Source organism: Phyllobates terribilis, unplaced genomic scaffold (genome assembly GCF_046119375.1).
Source record: "Phyllobates terribilis strain yellow unplaced genomic scaffold, ASM4611937v1 Scaffold_2__4_contigs__length_985480577, whole genome shotgun sequence".
In the NCBI taxonomy this organism is placed as follows: Eukaryota; Metazoa; Chordata; class Amphibia; order Anura; family Dendrobatidae; genus Phyllobates; species Phyllobates terribilis.
The window spans coordinates 67,013,877-67,033,278 of NW_027362762.1; the positions used below are offsets into that span (position 1 = coordinate 67,013,877).

A 19,402-nucleotide genomic window follows, 5' to 3' on the forward strand; every position below is an offset into this window, starting at 1 on the left:
GAATCGGACTCTTCAGAAGTGGCTTCTATGAGCCGTGATCTAAATCCTACTGAACCTTTATGGAAGGAGCTGAATCCTGCAGTCTGGAGAGGGCGCCTTCACACCTGAGACAAGGAGCAAGTTTGCTCACCAGGAGTCAGCCAAAATACCTGTGGACGGGGGCAGAAGTCTCATTGAGAGTTTCGGAAATCGTTTGTTTGCAGAGATTACCTTAAAAGGTTGTGCAACAAAAAAGTTAAGGGTGTTATCATTTTTGTCTAGGCCAGGTTTATTATTTTTTTTATTTTTTTTTAATTTTCTGTTGAACCACAACTCAAACTCAAAATCTGATTTTCATTAGTTGATATTCAGTAAAATTAAATTATAAATTACTTTCGTGAGTTTCAAGTTATTTCAGTGACCATGCTGTGTTTTTCTTACTTTAACAGAAGGTCCCAACAACTATTATCCATGTGGGTAATCATGCGCTCATTTGGGCAGATTTATCAGAATTGTCTAAAGGAATAACGGTCTTTGTTGTCCACAGCAGTCAGTCACTTGTAAGTTTCAGCATACTCATAGGCTAATGAGCTTTCGATGGTATGGTTCTTATTGTGTAGATGAAATAGAAAAGTCCGAATGATAAATAAAAGATAAAATGAACAATTAAAGCAATAATTCAAGTGTTTCAGATGATTCTTGAAAAATTACAAAACAAAATGAGATTTGAAATAGGTTCTTTTTTTTATAGCGTTGCATGTCCTTTTGTATTACTGAGACGAAACCCATACATGTCCGTACTCGGTAATTGCAAATCATAAAGCACTCACCTGTCTCAGAATAAATTGTCAGTAGTGACCTGATCCTTCACACTTCACTAGGCACATCATCTAATAGCAGTGACATACAGTAGCCTGCAATTCATCTCTCTACAGGGTAACCTTGTGTTGTTAAGCCATCCTGAGCATGTACAGTTTGACGTTTGTAACTACTCTACAATCTGATGTGTGATTGTTTTTACTATTTTTTACTTCTTGGTTTAATTCTTCTTATTTTTTTTTATATTTTTAGGCAACACTGGGAACATGTTCAAAATTGAACCAGTTCTGGGCATCATCACTGTGTCAAAGGAGCCAGACTTATCCACAATGGGTCAATTCGTTCTATCCGTCAAAGTCACTGATCGAGGAAGCCCACCGCTCTCTGCTGCGGCTATTGTTCGAATTGCGTTATCCATGTCTGATAATTCAAATCCCAAATTCACCCAGATGGAATATCAAGCTGAAGTTCATGAGAACGTAGAGGTCGGCACACCGGTTGTGTTGGTGTCTGCAATAAGTCAATCTACTTTGGTTTTCGAAATCAAATCTGGGAATATGGAAGGAGCTTTCTCCATCAACCCATACTCTGGAGTCATCACAACTCAGAAGCCACTTGATTATGAACGATTATCTTCTTACCAGCTTATCGTCCAGGCAATAAATATGGCAGGCATGGCATCTAACGCCACAATCAACATACAAATTCTTGACCAGAATGACAACCCACCAGTCTTTCTCAGTTCTCAGTATGTTGGTACAATCAGTGAAGCAGCCCCCATAAATAGCATCGTTAGATGCTCTGATAAAAACCCATTGGTAATTAGAGCAACAGATGCAGATAGCAACCAGAATGCTTTACTTGTTTACCAGATTGTTGAGTCAACAGCCAAAAAGTATTTCACGGTGGATTCCAGCACCGGTGCCATCCGAACTATAGCTTATTTGGACCATGAAACCATAGCCTTCTTTCATTTCCATGTACATGTAAGGGATAGTGGAAGTCCCCAACTTACTGCCGAAAATCCAGTTGAAGTTTCAATTGAAGTAAGTGATGTCAACGATAACCCTCCAGTATTCACCGAAGCTGTTTTTGAAACAACTTTACTCTTACCAACCTATGTAGGTGTAGAAGTTCTGCAAGTTAGTGCCCGAGATCCAGATTTAGCAATACCGCCAGAGTTGAGTTACTCATTAACAGAAGGAAACCTCAACCATTTCATAATCGATTCAAGCAGTGGGGTCATTACGGTGAAAAACAGCAGTTTATCTAAAGATCATTATATGCTCATGGTTAAAGTATCAGATGGAAAATTTTATAGTACTGCCATTGTGACTATACTGGTAAAAGAAGCTATGGACAGTGGTCTCTACTTCACCCAAGATTTTTACTCTACTTCTATAGCAGAAAACACCACTAATATCACAAAGATAGCTGTTGTGAATGCTGTGGGCCATCGTTTGAACGAGCCCCTAAAATATACTATACTAAACCCAGGAAATAAGTTCAGAATTAAGTCTACCTCTGGAGTTATTCAGACCACAGGAATTTCTTTTGACAGAGAAGAAGAAGAGATCTATGAATTGGTAGTTGAAGCAAGTAGGGAGTTAGACAATCTTCGAGTGGCTCGAGTCGTTGTTAAGGTCAACATCGAAGATATAAATGACAATGCTCCTGTCTTCGTAGGTCTGCCGTACTATGCCGCTGTTCAGGTTGATGCTGAGCCGGGGACTTTGATATATAAGGTTACTGCGATAGATAAGGACAAGGGTAAAAATGGTGAGCTATCATTTTTCTTGGAAGATGATTATGGCCATTTTGAAATCAACAAGCAAAATGGAAGTGTTACCTTAAAAATTACTTTTGACTCAGATCTTTCAAACATAGAGTACATGTTAATAATCATTGCCAAAGATCGTGGTGATCCTTTATTGTCCGCTACGGTTGAGCTCCCAGTCACCATTGTCAACAAAGCCATGCCAGTATTTGACAAAGCTTTTTATACAGCTTCCGTGAATGAAGACGTCAAGATGCATACACCAATTTTGAGTATTAATGCCACAAGCCCAGAAGGCCAAGGTATCATCTACACCATTGTTGATGGCGATCCCTATAACCAATTTAACATTGATTTTGACACAGGCGTTTTAAGTGTGGTAAGCCCATTAGATTTTGAAACAAACCCCTCCTTTAAGTTGACCATACGTGCAAGTGATTCACTCACCAGTGCTCGGGCTGAAGTCATTGTAGATATCAGTATCAACGACGTCAATGATAACCCACCTATTTTCCAGTTTCCGTCCTACAATGCCACCTTATTGGAAAGTTCCCTTATTGGGACACCAGTTCTACAAGTAGTTGCCATAGATGCCGACTCTGATAATAATAAAGTCATAAGGTATCAAATTGTTCAGGACATTTTTAACAACACTGATTCATTCCACATAGACAGTACCAGTGGTTTAATACTTACAGCTCGTCTGTTGGACCACGAGGTTTCCCATCAAAGTATCCTGAAAATCAGGGCGACAGATAATGGATTTCCATCTCTAAGTAGCGAGGTCCTAGTTACCATCTACATTACAGACTTAAATGACAATCCTCCAATCTTCAATCAGTTGATCTATGAGTCATATGTGAGTGAGTTGGCTCCCAGAGGACATTTTGTGACCTGTGTCCAAGCTTCTGACGCAGACAGTACAGACGTTGATAGATTGGAGTACAGCATTTTGTCTGGAAATGACCGTATGAACTTTTTCATGGACAGTAAGAGTGGCGTCATAACCCTATCTAACCATCGTAAGCAACGAATGGAGCCAATGCATAGTTTAAATATCTCTGTGTCTGATGGCCTGTTCACCAGTACAGCGCAAGTCCATGTGAAGATCCTTGGTGCCAATCTTTTTAGCCCTGTTTTTGCACAAAGCGTTTATGTGACTGAAGTTAGAGAAAATGCCCCTGTTGGCACCAAGGTGATTTATGTCAAGGCAACAGATGGAGATTCAGGCTTATATGGACACGTCACCTACACAATAATAAATGATTTGGCCAAAAATCGATTCTTTATTGACACATTGGGACAAATTGTAACTACCGAAAAGCTTGATCGAGAGAACCCTCTGGAGAGAGACATTCATATATTCCTTAGAGCTCTGGATGGTGGTGGTCGAGCAGCTTTTTGTACTGTCCAAGTATTAGTGGTGGATGAAAATGACAATGCTCCACAATTTAAAGCCACAGAATATCGGGCAAGTGTCAAAGCTGATGTTGAGAAAGGTCATCTCGTCACTCAGGTGCAAGCCTTCGATGAAGATGATGGTGCCAACTCTCGAATCACCTACTCATTATACAGTGAGGCTTCTGTTTCAGTAGCAGATCTTTTGGAAATTGACCCTGACAATGGGTGGATGGTGACAAAAGGCAACTTCAACCAGCTGAAAAATACAGTTCTTTCATTTTTTGTTAAAGCAGTGGATGGGGGCATTCCTGTGAAGCACTCTCTTATTCCTGTATACATACATGTCGTACCCTCAGATACTGTCCTGCCTACTTTTGCCCAACTTCAATATACATTCTCTGTCCCGGAAGATACTTTGATTGGCACGATAATAGACTCATTTCTTATTAAACCCATTCAAGATGCTATATACAGCATAGTCAATGGTGAATATCCTGAAAATAACAAGGATAACATTTTTATCATTGATAAGGACACGGGAGTGTTAAAATTGGACAAAAAAGTTGACCATGAAACTATACCTGTTTTTCATTTCAAAGTGGCTGCCTCTGTACCTCTGGATAATGTTGATGTATTAATTAATGTTGACGTAGAGATCAAGATCTTAGATTTGAATGACAACAAGCCATTATTTGACTCCACACACTATGATGCTATGATCATGGAGGGTTTGTCAATGGGAACCAGTGTTATCCAAGTGAAAGCTGCCGATGCAGACTGGGGTGCTAACGGTCAAGTCACTTACAGTCTTATTTCAGAACGGGATGAAGACAAAATCTTAGAAACATTCACCATTGATTCAAATACTGGTTGGATAAGTACACTTAAAGAATTAGACCATGAGAGGAATCCTACCTATACATTCACTGTTGTAGCAGCCGACCTTGGAGAAACATTGTCTCTCTCCACTTCTGCCATTGTCTCAGTGACTGTCACAGACATCAACGACAATGGACCCATCTTTGAACAAGAAACCTATAAAGGATTTGTGAAGGAGAGTGATGCCCCAGGAGAGGTTGTTGGAATACTTAGTACTTGGGATGAAGACACATCCGATATAAACCGTCAAGTGAGCTATCATATTACAGGTAAGTCACTTATTTGTTTTCTGTGGTGTGACATTGACCCGGGAAACTAGTCTGATTGCCATATCTGGAGTTGAGAAGGAGAGTTTCCCTTATTATGGGGTAAATAGCGTCTGCCTCCTTTGGTTTTGGCTTTCTCTTGATCAAAACATTAGGATAATAGCTTGAACTCAATAGACCTCAATCTTTTCTAAAATTTAACATTTGAGTTAATGGAAATTGATTCAGAGGGCTTGGTCCATAAATCTTGTGAGTAATCTTTAACTGCTGGACTGGAGCCCTAAGAACCACCTGCTACCTCCAGGCATATGTGACTCTTCTTTTTATTAACCTGCCAAGATTATTGTTGAGGCATAACACACATGTGACGTCAAGCTAGGCTGTCTAATCAAAGTAACAGCCCGGGAAGCTGTTAGGTTTAGATTACCAGATTACCAACATGGCCTGATCAAATCCCTGAGCTCCCATAATTCTGCCATTTTTGATTGTTTTGTGCTGAGTCTCTCCATTGCAGAGATATTCCTATTTGTTACTTTTGAGCACAGTATGTGAAATCTCTGCTTGTAGTTCAACTGGGCATTTTTTCAGATTCCTCTCCGGGGGAGTTCACTTTCACCCCTCCCTCTCTGACACAGCTTGTCAGTGTCACGATTTTACCACTCATGGTGTCCTTGAGATGCCGCCATATGGTATGTAGGGCTTGCTCAGCTCTCAGGATTGTGAGTGACAGCTCAACCACCCAATCTGAGGCAGAGGTGTGAGTATTGTGAATGACAGCTCAGCCGTCCTATCTTGATGCGTCTGTGGGATCTCCTACAGGTCTCATCCATTCTGGGTCATTACAGGGCTATTTAGCACTGTGACAATAGTCACACCATTGCCAATTGTAGCTTTGCTCAAGTGGTGTGTGTTTGCTCTGTGCTCTTAGCTGAATTCTGATCTCCATTGCCGACCTTGGGTTTAACTTTGACCATCCGTTTGACCTACCCCTTTGTGTTAATCTTCTAACTTGCTGATACTCTGACCTCGGACTGTGACCTGACTACACTTTTGTCTTTTTCCTTTGTCTCTTACGAGTCCTCTTGGTACTCACCCCGGACATCATGAATATCATGTCAAGTCCATGAGTAGTGACTAGCGTCACAGGCATCTTATCTAGCAGTCTCGGATGCTGCCGAGCTGTGATTGCATCTGGGAGGGAGGTATGAAAGCGCACACCCTCAGAGAAGACTCTGAAGAAACACACAGTTGAACTACAAGCCGAGATTTCACATATTGCGCAACAAATGTGAATATCTCTGATATGGGGCAATGCAGTGCAAAACAGAAAAAAAGCGTCAGAATCAGGGGAACGCAGGGATTTTTACAACGTATATCACTGAATTTTTCAGAGCAAGTGATAGGTCCTCTAAGGCAGTAACAAACAGTAGACAAAGAATTTTTTTCACTTTAGACTATCATACATCGAACACAATGCAGAACAGGAGAACATTTATTCTAAAGACACTGAACCAGCAGGGATTACAATAAAAAATAGGTGGTTGTAGCCTTTAAATATAGAACATGAGACTCGTGATATTGTGACTTGGAACAAATAATAATTTTCCATAATTTTTACTTCTGACAGTACATAACTACTTTATATTCTGGACCAGTGAGGACTGAATAATGATGGATAATGAATTTATGCCTCATAAAGTTTGTCCTTCCCACGACATAATTGTGGAGAAGCTTCTAATTCTTTCTGTTAATGAACTTAATTATTAATAACTATTATTCTCTGCTTTTCTGTGTATAAAACCAGCAACGCCTGGTATATCAGATTGTTATTTTTATTATTATTATTATTATCATCATCATCATCATCATCATCATCATCATAATCCTATAGGGGAAAATGTCAAATCATTCTGCATAGACGCTTTTGGCGTATTTTCTAACAAAAGACCACACAACAAATAGGAGGCTCCGATTCATTATGGCATTTGTTCCATTTTGTCTACTTTTTGGTGTTTTTAGCCTGTTTTTAATATGTGTCATTTTCTTTTAATTTGACTCTTTTTCGAAGTCTATCTTGTATGTGTTTGCTTTTTTGTGGGTATAGTTTTTGTTTTCTTCTATTTCAGTGGATTCATCAATATCGACTTTTTAAAAAGTCACCAAATTTTTGCATAAATGTACTCCAGTCCCCCACCCCACTTAGAGCAATTATAAGTATACCTGGTATGTTTGTGCAAATTTTGAGACATTTTCGAGAAATGTGACATTTTGTTATAAAAGGGAGCAAAAAGGCTAAAGAGAAAAATAAAAATCATTTTTTATTTTGTGCAAAATTTTTCAATCTCACGAGCCATTTTGAAGAATTTAGAGCAAAAAAGTCAACAAATACCAGGAGACCAAAAATAGAAAACGTGCACTCTGTCTTCTTTTCTGCAGTTTACGTATAGCTTGCAGAATGCAAAATATCCTAATTAACAATACTCGGAACTGGAGCTTCTCAATATTACATATGGGATCCCGGAAGACAGAGCTTGCAGTTTATAGCCATTTCTGCATTTCATGTACAGCAGTGGTCTCCAACCTGTGGCCCGGGAGCCACATGGAGCTTGCGTGACCATGATGTGTGGCTCGCGGCTGTCTGCCAGTTTACCGTATTAGCACTCGGTCTAGCAAACAGCTATAAAGAATGGATCTCAAGATGATGACTTTCATGGGTGTGGATGTACACATACTGTCGGGGGGAAGGACGGAGAGATACATATGGTCATCTGTAGACAGGGGGAAGGTTTGGTTGTCATTATATCGGTAATGGAGAACTATGGGTGTCACTATGGTGAGGAGGGAGGGTTGGCACAGAATGTGGTTTGTGAACATGACTTGGAGCTGAATGTGGCTTCCAAGGTAAGAAAGGTTGAATATTACTGATGTACAGCATGCAGAACCATGGGGGAACTAAGGTATTGTGCAAAATGTTCTGGTTACGTATACTGGGAAAAAAAAAATCTTAATGAGGAACACACCTAGGCAAAAATACCCATACAGACCCCAGGACCACTATGCAAAGGCGGACATGACTTTGAGAGGGGGGGGGGGAATTATAACTCTTGCAATTTAGTGTAGATTTTAAGCAAGAGTGGTTCTGCTTTAACAGGAATTAGCACAATATGTGTGTGCCTGTTGCTTTACTACGAGGAGGGTGAGGTTTATGAAGAAATGAAACTTCCTGTCTTCTCTCTCTCTCTTCCTGTCACCTGAAGAATTAGAGGAAACTCTAAGGCCTCCCATTGGAGGCAGTTATCCTAAAAGTCAGTGTAAACCCTATAAGGTGCCTTGTCACATAACTTGGGATAAAAAAAGCAAAAAAAACAGAAGCTCCATTTTAAGAAACTCTCCATGTGAGGTCTTGAGTAGAGATGAGCGAACCCGAGCGGGGGGTTGTACCGGACAGTTAGTGTCCGGTGCTAAATGCCAAGCACGGACTTCTCTTGGAAGTTCATTGCATTGTTCGGAGTTCCGAGGGAAGTCCGTTGGAGAGAGAGTGTCACGAGTGTGTCAGGTGTGACAGACTGTCATCCTGGATCCAGCTGTAGAAGGTCATTATGCTTGGCTTTGCAGGTACCTTCTTGATCTTTTTATCCCTGTAGTGTAGTGATATCCTTCTCCTTCTAGGACCTAGTAGTGACCTCGACATTTGGCTGCTAATTGACACACCCTTTCTGGGTGTTTAAATACCTTCAGTCTCCCTAGAGAGTCGCTGGTGATAGCTCTGTTTTCCTTTGTCCAGTCCTGAAGTACTAGTAGTCGGCTAGTTTCTTCTTGGAGTTCCTTTTAAGGATAGTTGGCATGATCTCTCTGGTGTCTTCTCAAGCGAAGTATATTCCCTTGTCTGTTTACTTGTTTGTCTTTAGTTGCAGTGGGAGCTGACTAGTGCTCACCCCGTCCCCTCCCTATCTATGGCCTATCACTAGGGGCAGTCAGGGATTAGGTTTCTTGCTTGGCGATAGGTGCGGAACCTATTTAGGGATGTTAGGGGAGTCAGGGTGTTGTCAGATCTGCCTAGGGGTCTCCACTCCCCCTTTCCCTAGTGTTTGGGCTTCCACCCCCTATTCCCGTCGTTGTGCACTTAGTCTTTCCCTCACTTTGCAGGACAGAGAGAGAATTTTCCACTTAAAAGGTTCAGGTTTAAATGGGGTTCGGGTTCTTGTTCAAATTCGGTTACAGTTCTGATAGTTCTGGTACCCGAACGAAGCTTTGGAATAAAGGTACCAGAACCCAAACTTCCATGGGTTCGATCATCCCTAGTCGTGAGCATTGTCTCCATTACTGCAACAGAGATTACAAAATTTGGTTCTCATTAAAGCATTGGGGGGCACGGTACTAATGGGTGCACATTTCTTTAGCCTTAATACCAATACTGCAATGTGACAATTTTGCTCTAAATGCCAGAAATAAACCAGACAAAATGTGAATGTCTGTAATCAGCATCTCAGCCAACTCAGATCAACCCTTACTTAAAGATTTTTTGGAATTGATTCAATTAACGTGTAACAAATCAATTAATTAAGGAAGCTCATTTCCATAGCCGGGCTAGGTGATGGAGTGCATGCTAATTGGAGTGATTCTAGTAGTGTTTTAGGAAACCAGCTCTCTGAGGAGCAGATGGAAGTCATTGACATAGGTCAACGCTACAAAGTGGCTGCATCTGATTAGATAAGAGACGTTCCTGGATGTTTCACTTGAGAACACCTGGATTAATTTACTGTACGCCAATAAATCCTCTGCTTCTCTTGTGTAGTGATGACCTCCTGCTTCTTTCAAGAGTATCCATTACCTAAAGTAGTGGCTGAGACTTTGACCGGGCCAATTAGGAACAAGAGAAAACATCGAGAAAAAGAAAAATACACAACAGCGAGAACCAAAATTATGCATGTTATTAAAATTCTGACCTTCTTGAAGATTTTTGCTTTGGCATTAAGATAATGGACATTCAAAATTATTATTTTTATGGAAAAAAATCATGTCTAATGTAAGAAAATATTGCAAAGAAGAGCAATTAGAGCTACCCCGTAACAAACCACTACCACCACCAAATACATAGCGTTGATCAATTTTCCCATCCTAACAGGGCAGTACTCAAAATGACCTTGTGGATCCTTTATCAAATTTGACATTTTATGATTTGAAGGTTTTTTTTTAAGTCAATTTTCTTTTTTTGTCTTTTATATTTCGCACCAAATTCTTCAAAATGGCTCAAAATATGAAAGTCTATATATTTTTGTCTTAAACCTTTATTGCGACTCTTTAGCACAAAAAGTCGCATGTTTTCTCAAAAATATCATGAAACTTGGTGGGGAGAATAAATATTAATAAACATTTATGTAAAAACTTTTTAAAATGTTGCACTGAATGAAAACATCTGAAAACCCCCAAAACTCATCCACAATTACAAAGATAAGCCAAAATAAACAGGCGAATACACCCAAAATAGACCTTTCAAGTCACAAATTAAAAAAATGAATGAGGCTCAAATAAAAAAAAAAATAGGTGAAAAAACACCAGAAACACACAAAAAAGAGGCAGAAACTCAATAATGAATTTGGGGACTATTTTCTATGGTTTCTGAAGTCCTGAAGTTTTTTAGATTTTTGTCATGCCAACACAATTTTCCTAGAATTTTCCTCCATCCTGTTCACCTCTGCTTGGCTAAGTATTCTGTTGCTTTGTCAGTGAACTTCTATGACAAATCCAAACTATATACTTGATAAACTTAAGAATTTCTCCCCCGGAGAATCAGGAATACACATTTTTTTAAAGCAAAAATATGTTGCTTTTTTTGGAGGCCATACACCCTGTTCTCAAGCCCCAAATCAGCTTTTTGCAAGCCATGATCCTTTTTACACCCCATTTTACACCCCTGAATGCTTGTCTGGACCCAAGGGCTGAGATTCATTGTGCTGGATAGTGGTTCCATGCCCAGAAAACAATCAGGGAGCCTGCTTTCTGGAAGGCTTCTCCAGCCCCTAGGAGATAATAATAATAATAATAATCTTTATTTATATAGCGCCAACATATTCTGCAGCGCTTTACAATTCAGAGGTTCATATACAACAGTCATAAGTAACATAGCTAAAGATAATACAATAATTACAGCAAAAATAATGTCGACCCTGCTCGTAAGAGCTTACAATCTACAATGAGGTGGGGGTGACACAAAGTACAGGAGCTTATTTACAAGGATGGTTCAGCCATCTTGAGGGGATGAGAGATAGATAAAGGCTGCATGAGCTCCTCACCAGCCAGTATCTGTGGTGCTTTTTGGTTCGGTGGAGAGTTATGTTTAGAGAAATAAGGGATGGGCTATAAGAAGATAAAATGACTTTGATTAGGGAAGGTGATAGGCCACCCTAAACAGGTGTGTTTTTAGGGAGCGCCTAAAACTGTGTAAGTTGTGGTTCATCCTAATTTCTTGGGGTAGAGCATTCCAAAGAATAGGTGCAGCTCGGGAGAAGTCTTGAAGCCGGGAGTGGGAGGTACGGATTAGTGTGGATGTTAGTCAAAAATCGCTTGTGGAGCGTAGAGAACGGGTAGGCCGATAAACAGAAATGAGGGAAGAGATGTAGGGGGGTGCCACACTGTGGAGAGCTTTGTGGGTGAGAACAAGCAATTTAAATTGGATCCTATAATTCATGGGCAGCCAGTGCAATGATAGGCATAGAGCGGAGGAGTCTGAGTAACGGTTAGCCAAATGGATGACCCTGGCTGCAGCATTGAGGATGGACTGGAGGGGGGAAAGTCGAGGGAGGGGGAGGCCAATTAATAGAGAGTTACAGTAGTCAGGGCGGGAGTGGATCAGGGCAACAGTGAGGGTATTTGTTGTTTCCAAGGTGAGAAAGGGGCGGATTCTAGAGATGTTCTTCAGGTGCAAGCGACAAGAGCGGGCAAGAGATTGTATGTGGAAGGTGAAGGAGAGATTGGTGTCAAACACAACGCCCAGACAACGCGCCTGCTGGCTCGGCATTATTGTGGTGCCACACATGGAGAGGGAGATGTCAGATTTAAAGAGGTGAATAGACGGCGGGAGTAGAAGAAGTTCAGTTTTGGAAAGATTGAGTTTCAGATAGAGAGCGGACATGATGTTAGAAACTGCGGCCAGACAATCACTGGTGTTCTGTAGCATAGCAGGGGTAAGGTCAGGGGATGAGGTGTATAGTTGTGTGTAATCAGCATAAAGATGGTACTGCAAACAAATTTGCTGATGGTCTGTCCAATTGGGGCTGTATAGAGAGAGAAGAGAAGAGGGCCAAGGACTGAACCCTGAGGAACCCCAATAGTGAGAGGCCGAGGGGAAGAAGTGGAGCCAGCGAACGATACACTGAAAGAGCGGTCAGATAGGTAGGAGGAGAACCAGAAGAGAGCAGTGTCCTTTATGCCGATTGAGTGGAGCATAGAGAGTAGGAGGTGGTGGTCAACGGTGTCAAAGGCTGCAGAGAGGTCAAGAAGAATGAGCAGAGAGTGGTCACCATTACGTTTTGCTGTCAGAAGGTCATTGGTTACTTTGATGAGTGCAGTTTCTGTAGAATATAGGGGGCGGAAGCCGGACTGTGATGGGTCTAGAAGAGAGTGAGAGGAGAGGTAACTGGTAAGGCGGGAGTAGACCAGGCGCTTCAAGAGTTTAGAGATGAAGGGAAGATTGGAGACTGGTCTGTAGTTGTTTGTGCAGGAAGGGTCAAGAGAGGGCTTTTTTAATAATGGAGTAATGCTAGAGTGTTTGAAGTAGGAGGGCAAGATACCAGAAGAGAGGGAGAGGTTGAAGATTTTGGTTAGGTGAGTAGTGACGACTGAAGAAAGAGACTGGAGTAGATGTGAGGCGTTTGGGTCAGTGGTGCATGTAGTGGGATGAGAAGAAGAGAGGAGCCTGGAGACTTCGTCTTCTGTGACTGGGTCAAATGTGGAGAGTGATCCAGAGAGGATGTGGGGGGGAATGGGAGTCATGGCACTTGGTGGCTGGGAGCTGATTTCCTGATGGATGGTGTCTATTTTCTCTGTGAAGTAGGAGGCCAAGTCCTCGGCACAAATGTCCGTGATGGGGGCCTGCGCTTTAGGACTGAGGAGGGAGTGAAAGGTATCGAAGAGTTTTTTGGGGTTGTTGGATAGTGAGGAGATCAGTGTGGTGAAGTAGGTCTATTTGGCGAGGTGAAGGGCAGAGTTATATGTTTTTAACATAAATTTGTAGTGGATAAAGTTTTCTAATGTTCGAGTTTTCCTCCATAGGCATTCGGCAGTTCTAGAGCAACACTGGAGAAATCGGGTTTGCTTGTGTGAGCCAGGGCTGTTTTACTCTGTGTTTAGAGGTTCTGAGGGTGAGGGGCTCTACTTGGTCCAGCGTGCTTCGGAGAGTTTCATTGTAGTGGTTTACAGCCAGATCAGGACAGGAAAAAGAGGAGATTGGGGACAGTGATGAGTGAAGGGAGTCTGTAAGTGTATGAGGGTTAATAGCTTGTAGATTTCTGAATGTGTGATAGGTAGGAGTGTGCTGGGGCGGGCGAGGATTTGTGAGCGTGAAGGAGAGAATGTTATGATCAGAGAGGGGAAGAAGGGAGTTATTTAGGTGGGGGATTGAACTAAGCCGGACAAAGACCAGATCAAGGGTGTTTCCATCTTTGTGTGTCTCAGAGGTTGAAAGCTGTGAGAGGCCAAGAGAAGAGGTTAAAGATAGACGCTGGGATGCGGATGAGGAGGTGGGGCTGTTTATGGGGATGTTGAAGTCTCCCAGAATAAGGGTTGGTAAATCTGAGGACATGAAGTGCGGCAGCCAGGCAGAAAAATGGTCAAGGAACTGGGTGGGTGAGCCTGGGGGGATGGTATACGACTGCTACTCTGAGGGAGAGGGGATGGAAGAGCGTGATGGTGTGGACCTCAAAAGAAGGGAATGAGAGTGATGGTACTGGGGGGATGACCTGGAAGGTGCAATGTGGGGACAGGAGTATGCCGACCCCACCACCAAGTCTGTTCGCAGGTCTTGGGGAATGGGAAAAATGCAAGCCGCCATGAGAAAGGGCGGCAGAGGAGACAGTGTCAGAATCCTGGATCCAGGTTTCAGTGAGGGCCAGCAGAGGAGATTTGCCAACTCCTTCGAGAGTCTAGGATAACTCTTCTTTTTCTACTTTCTGGGAGAGTTGGTGATATCAGTGAACCTGATAAGCTTCTAAACAGTGCTTACAAGTTCAATAAAAAAAAATTGTAAGTGCTGCACATTTTCTGCTTTCTAACAGTCGATCCCCAAAGCAGGTAGCTGTAAACCGAAGAAAAGTGTTAGTATCTCAAGAACGGCTGAAAATTTTAACGAGCAGTAAATTGCAAAATTGCTTGTGTTTACAAGCTCTATCCGACAATAGCCATTTACGAAGATTGGAATAACCCTCTAAGATAAGGTTGCTCCTCTTCCTTGCCACTAGCCTTAACTTATTTTGCTCTTGGTTTTTGCCCATCCATTTGTATCATTTTCACGGCCTGACCTTTTACATAATCTCCCATGCCTTTGTCTCCGGTACTGCGTTCTTTGGATTCCTGACTTGACCCCGCTATCAACCATTCTTATAACTGCAGCAGTCTAGGGATTTCACCCTATCAAGGGTAAATACCAGTGAATGCCAATAGCTAATGAGCAATATGTACAGATACGTCCTTGCTTACCTTTGCTTTACATGTCCCTTAGATGAATGGCGTGAAATGATCAGCTTTGGAAAAAAAAAAAGGAAAATCATGATTTCACGATACTCTGTCAGGAGATGTTTATGGTGTATCTGTCTATCTTTGACCACCTTATGTTTGTGATAGGAATTCCAGCCTGTTCAGGGTTTTGCTAGAAATGTTGAATTTTTATTGTGAGAAATTTGCCGAAGATTTAGGGTGGACATATCTGAACCTCTTGTGCCCCGTGATGGTAGCACCACATATGTGCCAATTGTCACGTTTCCTCTTATTTGGGTGTCTGGGCTCAGTGGATAACGGTTCGGCCGTCCAATCTAGGAATGGGTCATGCTTTGCTGTCAATAGGGTGATGTACAGCTCAGCCTTCCAATCAGATGTTGGGGCATGCTGGGCTGTCAGTGTCTGGAGTGACAGTCTAGCTGTCCAATCAGGACCACAGTGTGCCGGGGCTGCATCTGTGTGTCTCTTGTCCAGAATAATTACCTGGCTTTTTAACCAAGCTATCTGCCATTGATTGCTGCCAATTGTAGCTTTGCTCATGAGGTGTGTGCTTTGCTCTTTGCTCCTTGTCTGGTATTCTGATCTATGCTGCTCAACCTAGGTTTTGTCTTGACCATCCGATTGCCTTTTCCCTTTTTGTCGTGATCCACTGCCTTCTTTGAATACTCAACTGTTTCCTGACTATGCTTTTGTCTTACCCCTCTGTCTATGACGTACTCTCTTGGCTTTTGACCTTGGACCTCTTGCCTACCTCAGTGACTAGTGTCACACCAATCCAATCTTGGAAGGATGGCTCCTTCACTTTCTTTTCCTCTTGGGTCACTCATTTGGGGGAATAATCCAACACTCTGTGCCACCAAACCACAAGTCTCCATTTTACGTAACTTATAATTTCGATATATCGTTATTCCATCAAGAGTTCAGCTTCTTCTGAATAGTTTTTTGAAAGCTGAATCATTGACTTGAGGTTTAAACACCTACAACGTAAAGTAAATGAAATGTTATCATTGAGGTTTTATAGTCTTAAAGCACACTGACGCTCCTCTAACTCCCCAAGCTCACATCTCTGCATATATTCTAAAAATTTTGTTAACAGCCACCGGGACTCTCATCAGTCTAAACTGCTTTTAAAATAAAGCAAAAATCAATACAATTATTCTAGCGCCTTCCGGAAATGCACAGCACTTAGCTCCGTGGTAATACTTATGTCACATCCAAATGATCCATTCCATCATTTCTTTTTACATTATAACAAAGGTTTACCAAAACCAATAATAACTGTACGCATAATGAGATCCACTTGATTTGTTTTAATGGTGATTGCGGAGGAAAATGATATTGTGCCTTTTGCTTACCTGGATGACTTACAAGTCTTTGGCGGGGATAGAAGATGCGGGATTGTTAGCATATGACTCAGGAAGCAAATCTGTGGGATATTTAATCAAATCTGTTGTTAAAACGCTCCTAGACCGGCTTAATTCCAGTTTTACTACTCGGCAGCGTCAACCACCAGCGGATTTTAATTGGATTTTTTTTTTTACTTACCGTCCTTTATTTGACAATACGTTGCGGCCGACTTGAGAATTGCACTTGAAATTAATGAAGTATTGTTAATCATTCTCCTGTAGAGAGGCACTTTAGTATGTATACACTGGAGAAAGGGTGGAAAATTTACGGTCAACGGTAAAAGTTGCTGACAGCTCCGGTGCCGGGTCGCATATTGGCGCCTTCAATCATCGTGAATAGCTTTGAAAGCCAAAGTAATCTGTTCAATAACAAGCACATTACATTATATAATGACCCAGGCAGTATGTGTTCTCTAGGGCATCTGCACAAGAGACACGGACACAAAACAGAGCACAAAGGAAACTGCAAAAAATAGGAGCCAAATGTGCAAAAATTTATGGGGAACCAATTTATTATTGCATTTTCGCCTTTTTTTATTGTCTAGTTTTTGGGTTTTTTCAACTGGTTTTAATGTGCTCCTTTTTTAAGTATATTTTAAGTATATTTTATGTGTTCTCACTAGAGATGAGCGAATGCAAATTTAAAAGTTCAGGGTTCGTACCGGACAGTTAGAGTCCAGTCCTAAACGCCGAACACGGACTTCTTCCGGACGTCCATTGCAATGTTTGGAGTTCCGGGGGAAGTCTGTTGCAGAGAGACAGAGAGAGAATTTTCCTGCTCAAAAGTCCGGGTCCCCTTTCTTTTCAATGGGTTTTGGGTTCTGAATTAAGTTTGTGTACAGTTCTGGTACCCTAACTCTGGAATAAACATTCGGTCAGGTACCACAACCCGAACTTCCAAGGGTCCGCTCATCCCTAGTTCTCACCTGTTTTTTTTTTTATACTTGTCACTGTGGTCAACTGAGTGGCAACTAGTGATGAGCGAATATGTTCTGTTAATCCTTTCGGCGAGCATGCTGGGGTGCTCGCTGAGTATCTTCAGTGTGCTCAGGTCTTATGTTTCAGTCACTCCATGCTCATGATTTGACAGCTTTAATACATGTGAGGAATGCCTAAGGAACAGGCATTTCTCACATATATTAAAGCTGTCAAACAGTCGCAAATAATGAGCACGGAGTGACTGAAACATAACACCTGAACACGGGTGAAGATACTCGGAAAACACCCGAGCATGCTCATAAATCTTGAGTAACGAGCATGCTCGCTCATCACTAGTGGCTACCCATAGGGAAATGATTCCCACTGCCATTTTCAGATTATTCCATGAGAGGATCATATGTAGGACCTGGTCTTTGAACCCAAATGTCCGTCAGAAGACAACCCTATTTGGAGCTGACTTTGGAGAAAATAAATTATTAGATATTATTGATGTTTAAACTGTAATTATAAATGAACATCACGTCACATGTTCTATATAGATCAGGCTTGCCAACTTTATTGATGGCCTCCCAGGAGGTGCAAGATTGCAGCTCATAAATTAGTGTGTCAACATTTTTGTTCCATTGACGTTTTGCGAGGTCTTTGTGGTCCCTCGGAAATATGTCATATCTTCCAGGAATCAAGGAGGTCTTCCCATCTTTCAGCAAGTTGGCAACTATAGTTTAGATGGAGTATGGGTCTCAGTATCTTTACCCTTGGTGATACCAAAGTCTGGCAGTGCCGTGTGCCTAGATTGGCTCCCTAGCACCAGAATTAAGACAGCATCACATACTTATATTCCTATGTAAGACTCATATAATTTATTTGGGAGAATTTTGGATTGGCCTGCTATGAATTTGGCAGATAATCTTTGGATGGCCCAAAGAAAGCCAACACATAGACCTTAAATAGGATATCCAAGGGGATGATATCTATTTTTTTATTATTGCTGTCTAAGGGGTAACGTCATTCTTTGTGGAGAGTGACAAGTCTGACATGCCAGTGTAAGGAGACTTATAGGCCATGCAATGTTCCTCTAGGACATTTAATTATTAAATAATAATCTAGGTGGCACTACGGTTCCACTATTTTTGCTTTCTGAAGTGGGAATTTGCATTTTTTAAATGATTAATACATATTACAAAAATAAATAAAATAAGCAATACTTGCCCTCACCAACCTCTCACAGACCCTATTTTAACACTTACCCTGTCCCTGCTGGTCTTTAGTTTCTGGTCTGTTGTTGACACCCAGGAACTGCATACTTAGCCAATCACTGGCTGCAGTGAGTCAACACAGTGGCTAGTGATTGGCTGAGAGGGTTATTTCCAGTGAGCTGACACCGGAACAGGAAACAGAGACCAGCGGGAATCCGGTGAGCATTGGAATGGCGGCTGTAGAGAATCGATGAGGATGGGTATCATTGCTTTAATTTTTTTTTATTTTTGGGAGGGGGAAGCATTCTGGGCTCCTTGAAAAAAATTTTTTAGTCCCTGGACAAACTCTTTAAAGACACATAAAGATGAGCTGAATGTTACAGAGTCTCAATGTGACATCAGATGTGGTCACAGCCTCGACACGCTTACCTCCATATTTCCTCTGCACTGCTGTGATTGGGGTTCTTTATGTAACACTAGAAATATATCTACATCTTTAAATGCAACCAGCCTCCTTTTATATGAAATATCTCGTTCCTTTGCATTTTTAAAAATTGATGAATATTTTTGCTCGCGGTTCCTCCATCATTATTTATATCCTGCGCATTTTTTATTTATGTACGTGGCCATTATCTCTGCCACTACAGCAGCTTAACGCAGTGCATCTTGTGAAGTGGACGGAAAATACATTACCGTCGTTATCGGGTAACACCTATGATTAATGATCATTGATTGTGCTGCAATGTAGAGCGCCAGATACAAGGACTGAGTCACCCAGCGGAACACTGTCCCGGTGACCTCCGAGCGTCAGTCCTTACCGGATCCCCCGAGTCGTTAGCGGATTTTACAGCTTACTAAGAATGCGTTAGAAATATTGGAAACATTTCTATTGTCTTAAATGCATATCTGTTTACATAAGTGACATTTATAGTCTACAGTAGAGCCGATTTTGTAATTTAAAGGGTTTGTCCTGTACTTGCATATACCTGCAGAGCAAATAATGACTGATGGTGGGGGTCAGACCCCTAC

The 19,402-nt window shown here is 41.6% G+C and overlaps 1 protein-coding gene across 7 annotated transcripts in view; it reads left to right on the forward strand.

The window, feature by feature from the left end:
• The window catches only part of FAT3 (FAT atypical cadherin 3), a 735,917-nt gene that overhangs the window by 596,514 nt on the left and 120,001 nt on the right, over nucleotides 1-19,402 (forward strand). For all 7 annotated transcript variants that reach the window (XM_073662065.1, XM_073662062.1, XM_073662061.1 and 4 more), the window contains one exon: nucleotides 1,051-5,124. In XM_073662065.1, coding sequence (XP_073518166.1) covers nucleotides 1,051-5,124 — 4,074 coding nt within the window. The remainder of the gene's footprint in view (nucleotides 1-1,050; nucleotides 5,125-19,402) is intronic.